General features: G+C 42.5%; 1 protein-coding gene across 1 annotated transcript in view; it reads left to right on the top strand.

Annotated features, from left to right (window-relative positions):
- The window catches only part of CAPN13 (calpain 13), a 582,342-nt gene that overhangs the window by 544,613 nt on the left and 22,945 nt on the right, over positions 1-14,784 (top strand). The window contains exons 17-19 of the mRNA XM_085609938.1: positions 1,883-1,940; positions 3,852-3,922; positions 7,578-7,646. Coding sequence (XP_085466064.1) covers positions 1,883-1,940; positions 3,852-3,922; positions 7,578-7,646 — 198 coding nt within the window. The remainder of the gene's footprint in view (positions 1-1,882; positions 1,941-3,851; positions 3,923-7,577; positions 7,647-14,784) is intronic.

Here is a 14,784-nt window from a genome sequence, read left to right as displayed (position 1 = left end):
GCCGCTGCTGCAAACCTAACACTGTCAAAACCGCCTTCTCTAGCAGAAAAGCTCACATTATCTGGTGGTTCTCCGAACACCAGAAGCCACAACACCATCAAAGCTGCAGGCTAAGAAGTGTAAGAAAACGAAAACCAAGAACAGGCCTTTTCCATCTATGCACCCAGGCTCTTGAACAATACCCCCATATCCATAAGGGCCACCCCAATGCTGATCCAATTTAGGAAAGAGTTGGAGGCTCATCTCTTTAAAGAACACTACATCACAATGAATTAATCATCTACCACCCAGCTTCCTCTCTTCTTACTTTGGAGATGTAAAGTGCTCTGCTGCCTCTTGGCTAGGTTTACACTACAGCAATACAATATATATACATACATATGTATATCAATCCTCTGAACATAAAAATAACAAAAATACATAAACATGCGTACATCAGATTTAAAAAGTACCATTGATATAAGAAAATGTCTGCCTCATTTAATTGGGTGTGACATGCTTTTGTTTATTCTTGTGTTTGTTTATGTAACTTTAACCAGGCAAATGGAACCACATTGGCCCAGAACTCTGCTGGGCTCCACCCATATTTACCTAATACGTACTTCTGTCCTCATGTGATCGTTATGCATGTATGACCACCATTTTATTCATTTACGCTTGACTATGCCTTATTCATGTATTGTGGGTAAACAGAATGAATTCCAAGCACAATTGTTTTAATGAGAATAAATATATCTATCTAGAACAATTCTAATTAATGTTCCCCTCTTAACCGTGTAGTCACAGTCAATGTGTGCATTATTTCAGGGATCTCTTTCTTGCTCTGTTTCAATTAATTAAAATAGCCTCCTATGCTCCCAAACCTCTCTAACAGTAACACCGAGCATTGTCATTCATTCCGTGTAAATCAAATGATTAATACCTCCTTTACTTCAGTGATGCATAACTGTGTGAATACTAGTGATTTCACACAAATAGTAGTTATCTCAGGATCCATCCTGGAAGTTGGTTCACTGAAGCACACCTGAGGATTTAGGAACCTTGCATCTCCCTCAGTGAGATAATGGATACCTCAGAGGACTATCTGTAAAAAGGCTTCATCATGGTTACCTGGAAGCTACTGTGGCAACCTGGCCTCTGAGTCTGACGCTTCAGACGTGGCCTATTTTCCGCAGGTAGCTATCCAGAAATGGATCATCATCTTGCTTTCTTCTCACACCAGCATCAACATTTCATTGATGACATCACAAGAGTTGGGTGCTGGCTGAGTCAAGAATCTTTCAGACGCAGCACTCTCTCAGACATCTCTTATGCGAATAATCAAACAATAGAAATGACAGATACAACACCGGCAAACATAACCACAATTTGAGACCAGTTAGTGCCATAGTGAGACTATGCAGACCTGACTAACCTGATACACAGTCTGTGAACAACCTTCGCTCCTGCTGTATCAGTTTCCTTCATGTGATTATTTGCCCACCCACTTTACGTATTGGTGAAAAGAATAGGACTGTTACTTGGACATGGTATTTGCACACATCTTTTCACATCATCTACATTTCTTGGTTCTGTGGTTGTTTTACCACTAAATCAAGTGGTAGGAAAAGCAATCACAGAATCCCACTGGTCCCAAATTATTTTTAGTGTAAAAAATAGGAATATTATTGGCAATGACATCTGCATCTGCACCATGGTTTATATGTAGTCCCTTTTAGCCTTTGATGCCAATCAATAATTGACCCATTCACACGTTGTCTATGTTCACTGCTTCCAAATCAGCAGCAAAGCCAAAATCATTGTCTATCTTTATGTGCACCTTAAAAAGAGGATGAACTGTGGAACGGATATGCTCTGAACACTGTTCCTTGATTCCCCGAAGGGCTCAGAAATAGATGCTTCACAGTTGCAGATGCTTCTCAACGACATGATCTCTCAAGGTAAGATTCAAGCCGTTTTGTGGTTACAAACTCTGAGATCTTCAAAATTAAATGGTTTGCTACTGCAAAATGATGGCTTTTGGCATTTACGAAACCCAATTACTGGATTGCACAATGAGTTTAGAAATGGATACTGAATCACAAGTTGGAAGGGGTTTGTTTAGGGCACCCCTTCTAAACCGCAGTTCATCAATGAATGTAACAATGGGTTGCTGCCACAATCGATTCGCAAAAATTGATGCACAATTTTGCGACCACTTTTGGCAAATTGATTCTTAGTACACCTGGCCCTTGATTCTATTTCTTCATTGTTACTCCTCGATCATGGACTATCTCAACCATTTAAAACTGCCCCAGACAAAGAGAGATGGCTGGGAAAGAAGAAGAAAATAACACGTCCCATCTCACTGCCCTGAAACCTCCTTGACACCCAGAAATTATTGAGCGGGATATCTCAGCTCAGTATTGCATTGCTAAGACTAGATGATTACTCCATGGAGCTTGTCACCAGACTTGAGCTGGCTCCTAAGAAAAGATTCCTGATCCTGCCACAAAAAGCCTACTTGTTCTAATGGTGCTGAAGACCTTGGAGAAAAGGAAGCTTGGGACTGCCTGGAGCAAAACCATTTGCCCAGTTACAACTAGACAATTCACCTTTTCATGTGGGACATGTCTCCTGTGCTTAGAGATTCCTTTGGACAGAGAGGGGTTTGTTACAGGAAAATCACGAGGGCCATTTGGACCTTAATTGGAGTAGCGGCCATCCCCAAAAACGAGAACCCATAGACTGCTGTCTTAGGAACTAGTCCCGAAGAGCTGGACAACCCTTATCAATGCACATTTGTAACAAAACCTCCTGTAAACCTGGGCAATTCTGCTGCAGTGAGCATTTTAAATGCATCTAATTTCCAAAAGACATTTTGGGCCTGAAGAAGTAAAAATGGGGTTTAATATCACCTTCCACTGACAAAAATAAATGTACTGATGCACTCTTGTTCCTGTTTTGAAAATAAAATGCTGGAGCTAAAGATATGTGTTTTACCCAAAGTAACCCCAAATCTTTTCTTTAGATTTCGATACCTTAATCGAAGTGCTTTATTTTGTTGCACTTTACTCAAATGTAACCTATGTATTTCTATTTGGAAAGCTTTGTGATCTCAGCCATGCAAGCAAGAGTGAGCAAAAGGTTCAGTTCTGAAGTCCATTTCCCTTTAAGAAATGAGATGCCATGGCCTTTTTGAGCCACAGTCACTGTTCAGATCCAAACTCTCCCCTCCCATTACAAACCAGCCCCGTTTCCTATAGCGTGCATAGCGATATTTGTTCTTTACTACAAGCTCCAATGACCTGCATGATTCTGCTTCTCCTACTTACCAAGCACATTGAAGTAAATATGCAGTTTTGCTCCTGTTCCATCTGACCCCTTCTTCATCTATTTTCCAGGGTAAAGAATTTCAACGCCCCAAGCAAAATGATGCATTACTGTTCGTATAGAGGCGTGACACAAAACGATGGGTCCCCTCTGCAGAATGTGATGAGAGGTCCCTGAGACTCACAAATACTAATTGGTTATGGGTGAAACCCCCCCTCCCCCCGAAGAGGTTGGGGCCCCATGTCACTGCAGGGGTTGCAGGAGCTTGCAGTACTCCCTTGTGTTTGGGCACTCCTTTCCCCTAGAACTATTCATATATTCATGCTATGTTGATTTGAAATCTCTTGTGGTCCTTGTGTCCAGAATGTAGAGGGTTTGAAAGGTGACCCTTAGTTCATAAATTTAAGAAAATCGGTTAACGTGCAGGTTCTCGGTGCCATGCTATGGGTTGCCTGTGTGATTAGGAGCTGACCTACATATCCAGAAATACTGTTTAAAATCGGTTTCACATTCATTATCTTTACACTTCTATTTCCCAGATCAAACATTTCCTGCTGTTGAAGGAGGATTCACTTTGGATGCATGCAGAGGAATTTTAACCTTGATGGATGTATCCTTTTAATGAACTTTGTCAATAGTTTGTTTTCTAGTTTTATTTGAGTAATGGATTACAGTACAATAACTTATAAAGTATTTACTGAAATCAAAATACTTTTATGTGCTGAAATGGAGATCCCATACCATTCCAACCTGCCTTTCATGGAGACAAGTCACAACAGTTGCAGAAACACAGGATGTGTTGAAAGTATTCATAGTTATTGTTAGTGGTGTTATTGTACTTGTGTAGTGCATGTGTTTTCTTGTACTCATGTAGTGCATGTGTGTTCTTGTACTCATGTAGTGCATGTGTGTTCTTGTTCTCATGTAGTGCAGGTGTGTTCTTGTACTCATGTAGTGCATGTGTGTTCTTGCACTCATGTAGTGCATGTGTCTTCTTGCCCACATGTAGTGCATGTGTGTTCGTGTATTCATGTAGTGCATGTGTGTTCTTGCCCTCATGTAGTGCATGTGTGTTCTTGTACTCATGTAGTGCATGTGTGTTCTTGCCCTCATGTAGTGCATGTGTGTTCTTGTACTCATGTAGTGCACGTGTGTTCTTGCCCTCATGTAGTGCATGTGTGTTCTTGTACTCATGTAGTGAATGTGTGTTATTGCCCTCATGTAGTGCATGTGTGTTCTTGCCCTCGTGTAGTGCATGTGTGTTCTTGCCCTCATGTTGTCCAGGTGTGTTCTTGCACTCATGTAGTGCATGTCTGTTCTTGCCCTTGTGTAGTGCAGGTGTGTTCTTGTACTCATGTAGTGCATGTGTGTTCTTGCCCTCATGTAGTGCAAGTGTGTTCTTGTACTCATGTAGTGCATGTGTGTGCTTGTACTCATGTAGTGCAGGTGTGTTCTTGTACTCATGTAGTGCATGTGTGTTCTTGTACTCATGTAGTGCAGGTGTGTTCTTGCCCTCATGTAGTGCATGTGTGTTCTTGTACTCATGTAGTGCAGGTGTATTCTTGCCCTCGTGTAGTGCAGGTGTGTTCTTGTACTCATGTAGTGCATGTGTGTTCTTGCCCTCATGTAGTGCATGTGTGTTCTTGCCCTCATGTAGTGCATGTGTGTTCTTGCACTCATGTGGTGCATGTGTGTTCTTGTACTCATGTAGTGCATGTGTGTTCTTGTACTCATGTAGTGCATGTGTGTTCTTGCCCTCATGTAGTGCATGTGTGTTCTTGCCCTCATGTAGTGCATGTGTGTTCTTGCCCTCATGTAGTGCATGTGTGTTCTTGCCCTCATGTAGTCCAGGTGTGTTCTTGCACTCATGTAGTGCATGTCTGTTCTTGCCCTCGTGTAGTGCAGGTGTGTTCTTGTACTCATGTAGTGCATGTGTGTTCTTGCCCTCATGTAGTGCAAGTGTGTTCTTGTACTCATGCAGTGCATGTGTGTGCTTGTACTCATGTAGTGCAGGTGTGTTCTTGTACTCATGTAGTGCATGTGTGTTCTTGTACTCATGTAGTGCAGGTGTGTTCTTACCCTCATGTAGTGCATGTGTGTTCTTGTACTCATGTAGTGCAGGTGTATTCTTGCCCTCGTGTAGTGCAGGTGTGTTCTTGTACTCATGTAGTGCATGTGTTTTCTTGTACTCATGTAGTGCATGTGTGTTCTTGTACTCATGTAGTGCATGTGTGTTCTTGTTCTCATGTAGTGCAGGTGTGTTCTTGTACTCATGTAGTGCATGTGTGTTCTTGCACTCATGTAGTGCATGTGTGTTCTTGCCCACATGTAGTGCATGTGTGTTCGTGTATTCATGTAGTGCATGTGTGTTCTTGCCCTCATGTAGTGCATGTGTGTTCTTGTACTCATGTAGTGCATGTGTGTTCTTGCCCTCATGTAGTGCATGTGTGTTCTTGTACTCATGTAGTGCATGTGTGTTCTTGCCCTCATGTAGTGCATGTGTGTTCTTGTACTCATGTAGTGAATGTGTGTTATTGCCCTCATGTAGTGCATGTGTGTTCTTGCCCTCATGTACTGCATGTGTGTTCTTGCCCTCATGTAGTCCAGGTGTGTTCTTGCACTCATGTAGTGCATGTCTGTTCTTGCCCTCGTGTAGTGCAGGTGTGTTCTTGTACTCATGTAGTGCATGTGTGTTCTTGCCCTCATGTAGTGCAAGTGTGTTCTTGTACTCATGTAGTGCATGTGTGTGCTTGTACTCATGTAGTGCAGGTGTGTTCTTGTACTCATGTAGTGCATGTGTGTTCTTGTACTCATGTAGTGCAGGTGTGTTCTTGCCCTCATGTAGTGCATGTGTGTGCTTGTACTCATGTAGTGCAGGTGTGTTCTTGCCCTCGTGTAGTGCATGTGTGTTCTTGTACTCATGTAGTGCAGGTGTGTTCTTGCTCTCATGTAGTGCATGTGTGTTCTTGTACTCATGTAGTGCAGGTGTATTCTTGCCCTCGTGTAGTGCAGGTGTGTTCTTGTACTCATGTAGTGCATGTGTGTTCTTGCCCTCATGTAGTGCATGTGTGTTCTTGCCCTCATGTAGTGCATGTGTGTTCTTGCACTCGTGTAGTGCATGTGTGTTCTTGTACTCATGTAGTGCATGTGTGTTCTTGTACTCATGTAGTGCATGTGTGTTCTTGCACTCATGTAGTGCATGGGTGTTCTTGCCCTCATGTGGTGCATGTGTGTTCTTGTACTTATGTACTGCATGTGTATCCATTCTGCTCAGCCTGCCCTTCATTCCACAACTGCTGCCCAGGGATGTGCAATGGAGCTGGATCTTCCCTTTTAGTGTTCCTGTTCGCTTCTCTTTCCTGACACTTCAGCCCATCTACAAGACTTAATGACTCTACCAGAATAACAGAATCAGGGACATTGCAAAGAGTTCTTTTGACTGAACACACATAGTCATGAAGTCACAGAACAGTGGATATGACAGTCAAACGATTTAAGTGCATGCTGCTGTGGATGCTCTGCACCCTAGAAAATCAGCACAACAGTGACGCGCCCAAACACTGGGCGGACTGGGCATGGTGTCCACTCAGTCTATGAGGTAATGTGTCCTCAGAGGCAAGATTCAGAACTCCATTTAAGAAGTACAGTCATTAAGAAAGGACAAAATGTGTTGTATATTTTATTCAAAACGCTCCATGAATGACACTATTCTGCTGCAATTTGCAAGCGTTGATTCTCAAATACAATTAGATTGGTTTTATTGATTGGTACTGCTTAATCAATACTCGACTGCAAATCAGAACACATTTTGTAACTGTAATTAATCAAGCACTGTCACATAAAGAATCCACCTTATGCTATCTGTATTTATAAAGTCTTCAGTGGTGGAAGTTCGGCTTCATCACTGGGCATCCGTTCACCAATGAGGTGTTTGCCGAAGCATAACTACTACGGCTTTGACTCCCCACACGAGCCAATCCATGTGATTTATTCTTAACTCTCCTATACTCCATAGTTTGAAACTCATACGTTGCCATATATTTGATTTCTATATTCATCTTGCTTGGTTGCTACATTCTGAATCGGTTTTGCGTTTTTCTTTAACCAGTCTTTGTCAGCTCTACAAAATGCACAGCACATTAGTTATTCAAAATATTTAAAAATCGCACTGGAGAAGATAGAGTCCTAGGCTAACTTCAAAATGCAGTGTGTTGCATGTATGCATTTCCATCCTACACATATGTCTTCCTTACATCATTGCACAGCTCAATGCTGATGGGAGGCTGAACATGCAGGAATTTGAACGCCTCTGGAAGCGTATAAATATATGCAAGGTATGGGATTGACATTAACACTGATCTTTTCTTTAAAAGAACGTGCTCTTTACTGCAGCTCCGCCATTTATTTATGGTGTGTATTCATGGCTGAAAGGACTTCAGATGTTTGAAGTGCAGTATGCAGCAGGACCGGTTTTAGGGCTTTGCAGCCTGGCGCTGTGTTTAAAAATAACTTATGGGTTTGAAAGCGAGTTCCTTGTGTGTCCAGCAGTTATCAGGCACAAATAAAAATGTCATTGCGGTGTGGTCTGGGGTCAGGTGCAGGCACTGTTTTTCAGAAGTAAAAGTGACGGGATTACCACAAGTGAAGGTTCTCCTGAAATGCCGCCGGTCCTCCGGGATGTCGGCTGAATGGCTGTGTAAGTGATAACTGCACCCCCCCCCCCCCCGCTGATCAGTGGGGCCAGTTTATGGCTCCGTGACTCCACGGTGTATTGACTTGTCCGTTTTCTATTTATCAATAAAGGTTTTTGAAAATAAAAAAAAATAAAAAAAAAACACTCAAGGTTGGGGGGCAGCCAGAAGACTTTTCTATTCTGCTATTCTGCCAGGAATGCTGTCAATTTATCGCCCGATTTTGCTGTCCTCTGGGGACTTATAATAATTTCTGATTTTGCAGTTCTCTGTATTATCCTGTTCACTGAGAGCCTTTTTGGCATTGATTCTGCATCACCTTATTTTTTAATTTTGGAATAAAAGATTGACTATTCCAAAAAAAATAAAAATAAAAAATGTCAAGATCTCTCTGGTGAGTAACGTTCCTCCTGGAGAGATAGAGTTTTGACTAGTGACAGTTTTGACTAGAGTAGTGCAGGGAGTTAATTTCCCTGCTGCAAGGAACGTGTACCATGCAAACTACAGAACTAAGTGTGAGTGAACTATGAGTAGCGCTATAAAAAAAAAATGAAATGCATGTCAGCGCGGGGCTATGGAGAGGTGAGGGGCACTGTTGGAGAGTGGTAGTGAGGGAATTCACTGAGGAGGTCATTCAGCGGTGAGGGATGCCAAAACGTTTGTTGCGACAGGCACCACCAGTGCTAATGCCGGCCTTAGTATGCTGGATACCGTTTCAGGGATAGTAAAGGCGGGCCGGCACATACAGCATAGCGCCATACTTACTATTCGTCACGCCCCGAAGATGTCAATGCCCTTCGTTGCGCTACAGTGCCTTGTTTGCCCGGCGCTAATCCGATGGAGCATTGCGCTACATTGTAAAGACGAGGTAGCTACACGTTCCAATACAAATCTCTGCATGGAGACAATCGCTCAAGTGTGAATTGCGTAATATGTGTAGTGTAGAAATGTCATGTGCTATGGGTAGGATAGGCACACAATTTAGGTTTTTTCTCATGGTTTGCCCTTAATTTCATAAGGTATTAGGAATCCAAGAAATGCCAGGTCAGGCTGCTTTGCGTGACTTTAGTTGATGTGGCTTTATGTGGAATCCTCAGTGTTTGTGTTGCTCATGCCCCTTTCCAACTCCGTTGCATAACCTATAAGGCCAGTAATGCTACTTGGCACAAAGGCATTTGGCACTCTGCGTATGTCATTTTTTGGTGCAAAAATACCTTTTGCTAACAAAACCTGATCAGTGTATGTAGTTTTTGTGGACCTTCGGTCTGCCTTTGACCTTATGCTTAGAGAATCCCTGTGAAAGGTTTTAATGGAGATGGGGCTCCGCTTACCTCTTAAAAGTTATAATCAGATTACATTCTAATAATTATGCCCAGGGTGAATTAACTGACCTTATCCCAGCAAAACAGGGAGTGAGGCAGGGGTGTGTGCTGGCTCCAACCCTCTTTCTTCTTTACATTAATGACCTGGTATCTCAGCTTGAGAAATGCGAGGGTGATGCCCCGTGTCATGCCAGGGCTAAGATTCCAGCCCTGCTGTTGCCTAACGATACTCTTTTGCTATCTAATTATCCTTGTGGGATCCGGAAACTTCTGGATAATTGTTTTAGGTCATTCTGCAGGCAGAAATATGTGGTCCTTAACCCCCGCCCAACATCTCGTCCTAACCCGTCTCTTAGTGGTGTAGCACTGGGGAGAGTTCAGGTATTTGACTACCTCGGAGTTACGCTTACTGAACGCTTTGATTCGTCACCAGCCCTCTAAATCCATAAATGGCAGGCCCTTGAGGGTACTTTGTATGGCAGAGAATATATGGGGTTTCCAAGATACTTGACCTCTAGAACTTACAGAAAATAATTTCATGAGGAGCTTAAGCAGTCTACCAGCCAGTACCCCGCTTGTCCCCTTGCAGTTAGATTATGGCCTCCGACGTATTAATGATATAGCTGGGATAAGACCGCTGCTGTACTGGCTGAGACTCTGGGTAGCCGCAGAGCTCATGTCATTCCACAAGGCCTTAGAAGATGTCCTGGGACATATTCGGACTATGAAAGAACGAGTATGAACACCTCTGACCCCCCCCCCCCCTTCCTGCCCACAGAAGCTGTTACAGTCTCAGAGTCTGAACTGAAACGTGCCTACTGGCGACATATTGACAGCCGAATTTTATATTCTCCTCGGGTTGATTCACTCACCGTCTTCTTTATGGAGTTTAACGTTGATTCCCTGTGGAGGCATTCTTGGACGAGAGTGAGCCCCCCTTTGTGAAGTCCCCATATTGCAAGTTCTGTATGGGGATTTTGCTTTATTCCTTTTATATACTGTGTTTTAACCTGCTCTTTTATGGCCTTTGTGTCGAAATGAAGAACTACCAGCCAGCTACGCTAATGACAAGCCATCCTCTCTGCGTTGTTCTATTGTTGTACTTGGGAGTAGCCAGGGACAGAGGCTCTGGAACATTTCTAACTGTTAAGCACTGTTTGGCAATATCATCAGCTGGAAAGCGTGTTCCCCGTGCTAAAATAATTAGCAGAGCACCTCTGACCGATGAAGGGTGAAAGGGCCTCTAACACAAGCAAGGAAATGGCTTCTTGCCCCAGGGATGATTAATAAAAGGAAACCATATTTGCAGTGCAGTGGGAAATTCATGTACCTGAGCCATGGTGTCACTGCACCTTCTGCACAAATGATAGTTATGACCCTGTAAATTGCAAGCAAGCATTGCCACTTTCTTCAGACAGGTAAAAGTAAATACTTAGTTTATTTCCTTCATATATACCTGTCAGTGCCCAGACGTGTCTTGATAATAAGAAGGAAATCTATGCTCGAGTTTTTAGAGTGGATGTACATTTATGTTAATGTGCAGCAGGAATACAACAAACTCTGTGGGACTCCACATTCTAAAAGAGTCAGTGATAAAGCCTTAAAGAGATAAGGTATGTCCTTCACCTATGAATGATAAGGATCAGAACCATTTAAGAGGTTGTTCTACTACCATGAAAACTCCTGAATGCTCTATAGCAGGATAGGGGTATTTAGGGTATCAAAACTCATGCATACAAAGGCCTTGTTAACTTCATAAAAAAGGACTTTATCGGCCCGATTCCATTTTGAAATTAGAACTAAATACACCCGAGATGCAGCGGTTAAAACTCCCAATACAATTTATTTAAAAGAACAACAATTACATAGAAAAATGTCCTAAAAAGAAGTAAATCTGATGCTGGGATGAGGAGTTGTTTAAAAGTAATTGGGAACTCTTTAAAAGCGAAACCCCCTTTTTTAGAAGTAAAATTAATGTGAACTGGCTTTGAACACTTGTTCTCAAAGCCTGACCTCTACATGGCAGCAATGTATCCCCTTTTGAACTAGAATACCTTCATACACCAAATGTTACTGTGTAATCCAATCAAATATGTTAATTTCCATTAAAACTCATAAATCAACACTATATAAGATAATTATGATACAAATCTGTAGCAATAAAGTATGATTATACAATATAAAAAATAATCCATGACTATTGCAATGCCATTAACTAAAAACTACCTCCATGTTAAAATCATAGCTATTAAGCAACTATTTTGAAGTAATGTCTCTTAACCTGAGGGATAATAGAGATTGTTATGGCAGATGGATCTATCCACACAGACGTATAGCCCAATCCCACGAAAGTTTCTGTGACATGTATGATACAAAAGATATGAGCAGCTACTGGTTCACTAGAGATAATTTAGGGCCCGATTCACAGAATTAACTTAAGACAAAATCCTAAACTTACTACTATTTTGGTATTCACAGAAGGCACTTACTCATTTTGGTTTTCACAGAAGGCATTTACTCATTTCGGTATTCACTCATTCTGTGAATACCGAAAGTCTTAAAGTTAGGATTTTTCTCAGTTTAGTAGTAGTAACGTTAGGATTCCTAACTTTACTACTCCTTAACTGAGAAAAATCCTTACTTTAAGACTTTTGGTATTCACAGAAGGCATTTAGGAGTCCTAAAGTTAGGACAAGGTCTCCTTTAACTTTGCCAGGCTCCTGCCAATGAAATGAAGTGTCAGTGAATGTTGGCATAAATGTTTTCACAAACTCTCTCTTAAGGCCTATATTCTTGCCAAGTCTTATTTGGGTATGGAGCTGTTAGACCTGACAGCATTAGGGTGGCCTTCCCTCAACATTTTGCCTGCCTCCCTCCCTCCCTCCCTCCATTTTCTGACTTTGTTTTTGCTGGCTTTAGGACTCTGTGCACTTTGCCACTGCTGACGAGTGCTAAAGTGCTTGTGCTCTCTCTGCTAAACATGGGAATATAGACTTAACTCCAATTGGCATATTTAATTTACTTAGAAGTCCCTAATAAAGTGCACGTCATGTGCCCAGGACCTGTAAATTAAATGGTACTAGTGGGCCTGCAGCACTCATTGTGCCCCCATGTAAGTAGCTCTCTAACCATGGCTCAGGCCTGCCATTGCAGAGCCTGTATGTGCTGTTTTACATTGTCACTTGGTCCTAGGAAGATAAACCTGTTGCCAGGCCTAAACCTTCCCTTTTTATACATCTAACTCACCCCTAAAGAAGGCTCTGTGTGACCCATGGAGCAGAGTACAATGTATTTAAAAGTGAAAAACTCCCTTTTAAGTGTCAGTCCCAATTGTGAAGAGAGCGACTTTACAAATTTGTTGTCACTGGACTCGCAATTTCAAATCATAGCTTATGGTGAAGTTGGATTTTAAGTTTGGCTTTGTTTATTCCCTCTAGACAGGCACACACAAAGAAAGCTTAGGTGTGTCTTGATTGGCCATCCTGGGTGGTGGGAGGGAGGAGCTGGGCCCAGCCTCACACTTACAGCTGAGTAGGATGTGTCTTGTCCACACGCAAAGTGCTGCATACTCCCCTGGAGTTAGTCTGAAGCCAGGGCCGTAAGGGAGGAACTCTGTGCACTTCAAAGCTTTCTTTGAAGTCTGCTCCGCCTCAAAAACGCAACTGAGTAGAAGAACTGGACCTTTGACACCATGACTTTAGTACACACTTGGATATATGACCACTCTGCCAGGAAGAAGAACTGCTGTGCTGCTGGAAGAACTGCCACTTTGCTGGACTTCTCCTTTGCTGGACACTTACCTTGCTGTGCTCCTGCTCGCTGAGCTGCCTTGCTGCTGATATTCTACTGCCTGGTTGAAAAGGACTGGACCTGCATTACTTGAACCCAGAATGACTCAAAGGGCTTGGTGGTTAGCCTCCTGTTTTAAGACTTCGGGACATCAAAGAATTCAACTCATCCTGCTACAGAACCTTGACTTTGCGTGCTACAAGTCTTGCCCTGCCAAGTGGTGTCAACCCAGTCCTGATCCTTGGTAGTGGATATAAAGTGCTACTTCATCCAGAACCAAGCATCCTCATTGGAACCAGCGCATTTTTGCCTTTTCGTGAGTTGGAACCAGTGCATCCTTGTCTTGGTCAAGGGGACCCAGCGTATTGCCCTCGGAACCAGGGCATTGTTTTCGGAATCGACGCATCGTCTACTGCGGGAGCACCCGCCACGCATCACATTCGGAACCAGTGCCTTGCACTCTGAACCTACACATTGCTGCAGTTGCGTGGGGAAAACCAACGCATCTCGTCCACTGCGTGGCTCAACACCGATGCATCACTTCGACTGCACCTCCCATCTTCGTATTCGACGATGCATCCCGGTACTTTGCTTCAGCGGGTCCAAGTGGGTCCCTATATGCGGCTTGAACTTTTTACTTTGCTCCAGGCCAGCGCGACCAGATAACCCATTTAAGCGCTTATTGCTTCTAAGTGCTATTTTACATTTAGAATTTAAAAATTCATATCTCAACTTCTACTTATTGGATTTTTGTAGTTTTGATCTTGTTTTAGTTACAAAATCATTATCTTATTGTTCTAACCTAGTGTGGAGTCTTTTTGTGGTGTTTTCACTGTGTTACTGTTTGAAGTGTTGCACAAAACGTTAGATATTGCCTCTTAAGTTAAGCCTGACTGCCCTCTGCTAAGCTACCAGTGGGCGAGCACAGGATAATTTAGGGTGTGTTGTGACTTACCCTGACTAGGATTGTGGTTCCTGCTTGGACAGGGTGAATATCTGTACCAAACAGAAACCCAAGTTTTAACAGGAGCTATATCTAGACTGGGTAATGGGCACATGCAGGCAAGTCTTAGTATTTTATTTATGCTGGAGATTCAGTTTTACCAAAACCAGAGACCCAGTAGTGCACACTTCACCATGTAGTTTATCTCTAGGCACTCCTATGTGCACTTTCTCTTTTTGCAATTGTCTAAAATTCTGTGGCGCAAGTTTCTGCACCTAGTGTCGGTGAAAGTGAGGTTCTGTGGCTGTAGACTTGCGTTTGTCAATCTACTTATGTTATCCAGCCTACAAAATCTGCTTTTCAGTCTACAGGTTCCTCATGGATGTGGAGTAGCTGGGGGTAGCCTCTAAACATTTTATTGTTTTTGAAGGGGAAACAGCCTTTACTCCGAAGTTTTTACTTCACATTACATTTTCCACGCATTTTTTACATCGTAAAGACTATTGGCATGTAAGTCTTTACAACGTAAGACAAAACCACGCATTTGAGGATAATTTAAAAATGGGGCTTGGGGGGTCTCCCCCAAAAATATAATGTGTTCAAATACTACCAAATGTGTAAACGACAAATGGAATTAAAAAATGTATAAAGAGATAATGTATACATTTTTAACAGTAGGTGACAGTGTTACACTGTGATAGAATTTATCAGAGACAGTAAGCGTGGT

This window comes from Triturus cristatus, chromosome 6, assembly GCF_964204655.1.
Source record: "Triturus cristatus chromosome 6, aTriCri1.1, whole genome shotgun sequence".
In the NCBI taxonomy this organism is placed as follows: domain Eukaryota; kingdom Metazoa; phylum Chordata; class Amphibia; order Caudata; family Salamandridae; genus Triturus; species Triturus cristatus.
The sequence above is the reverse complement of the archived record's forward strand: the minus strand, read 5'-3'. Positions and strand labels throughout refer to the sequence as shown.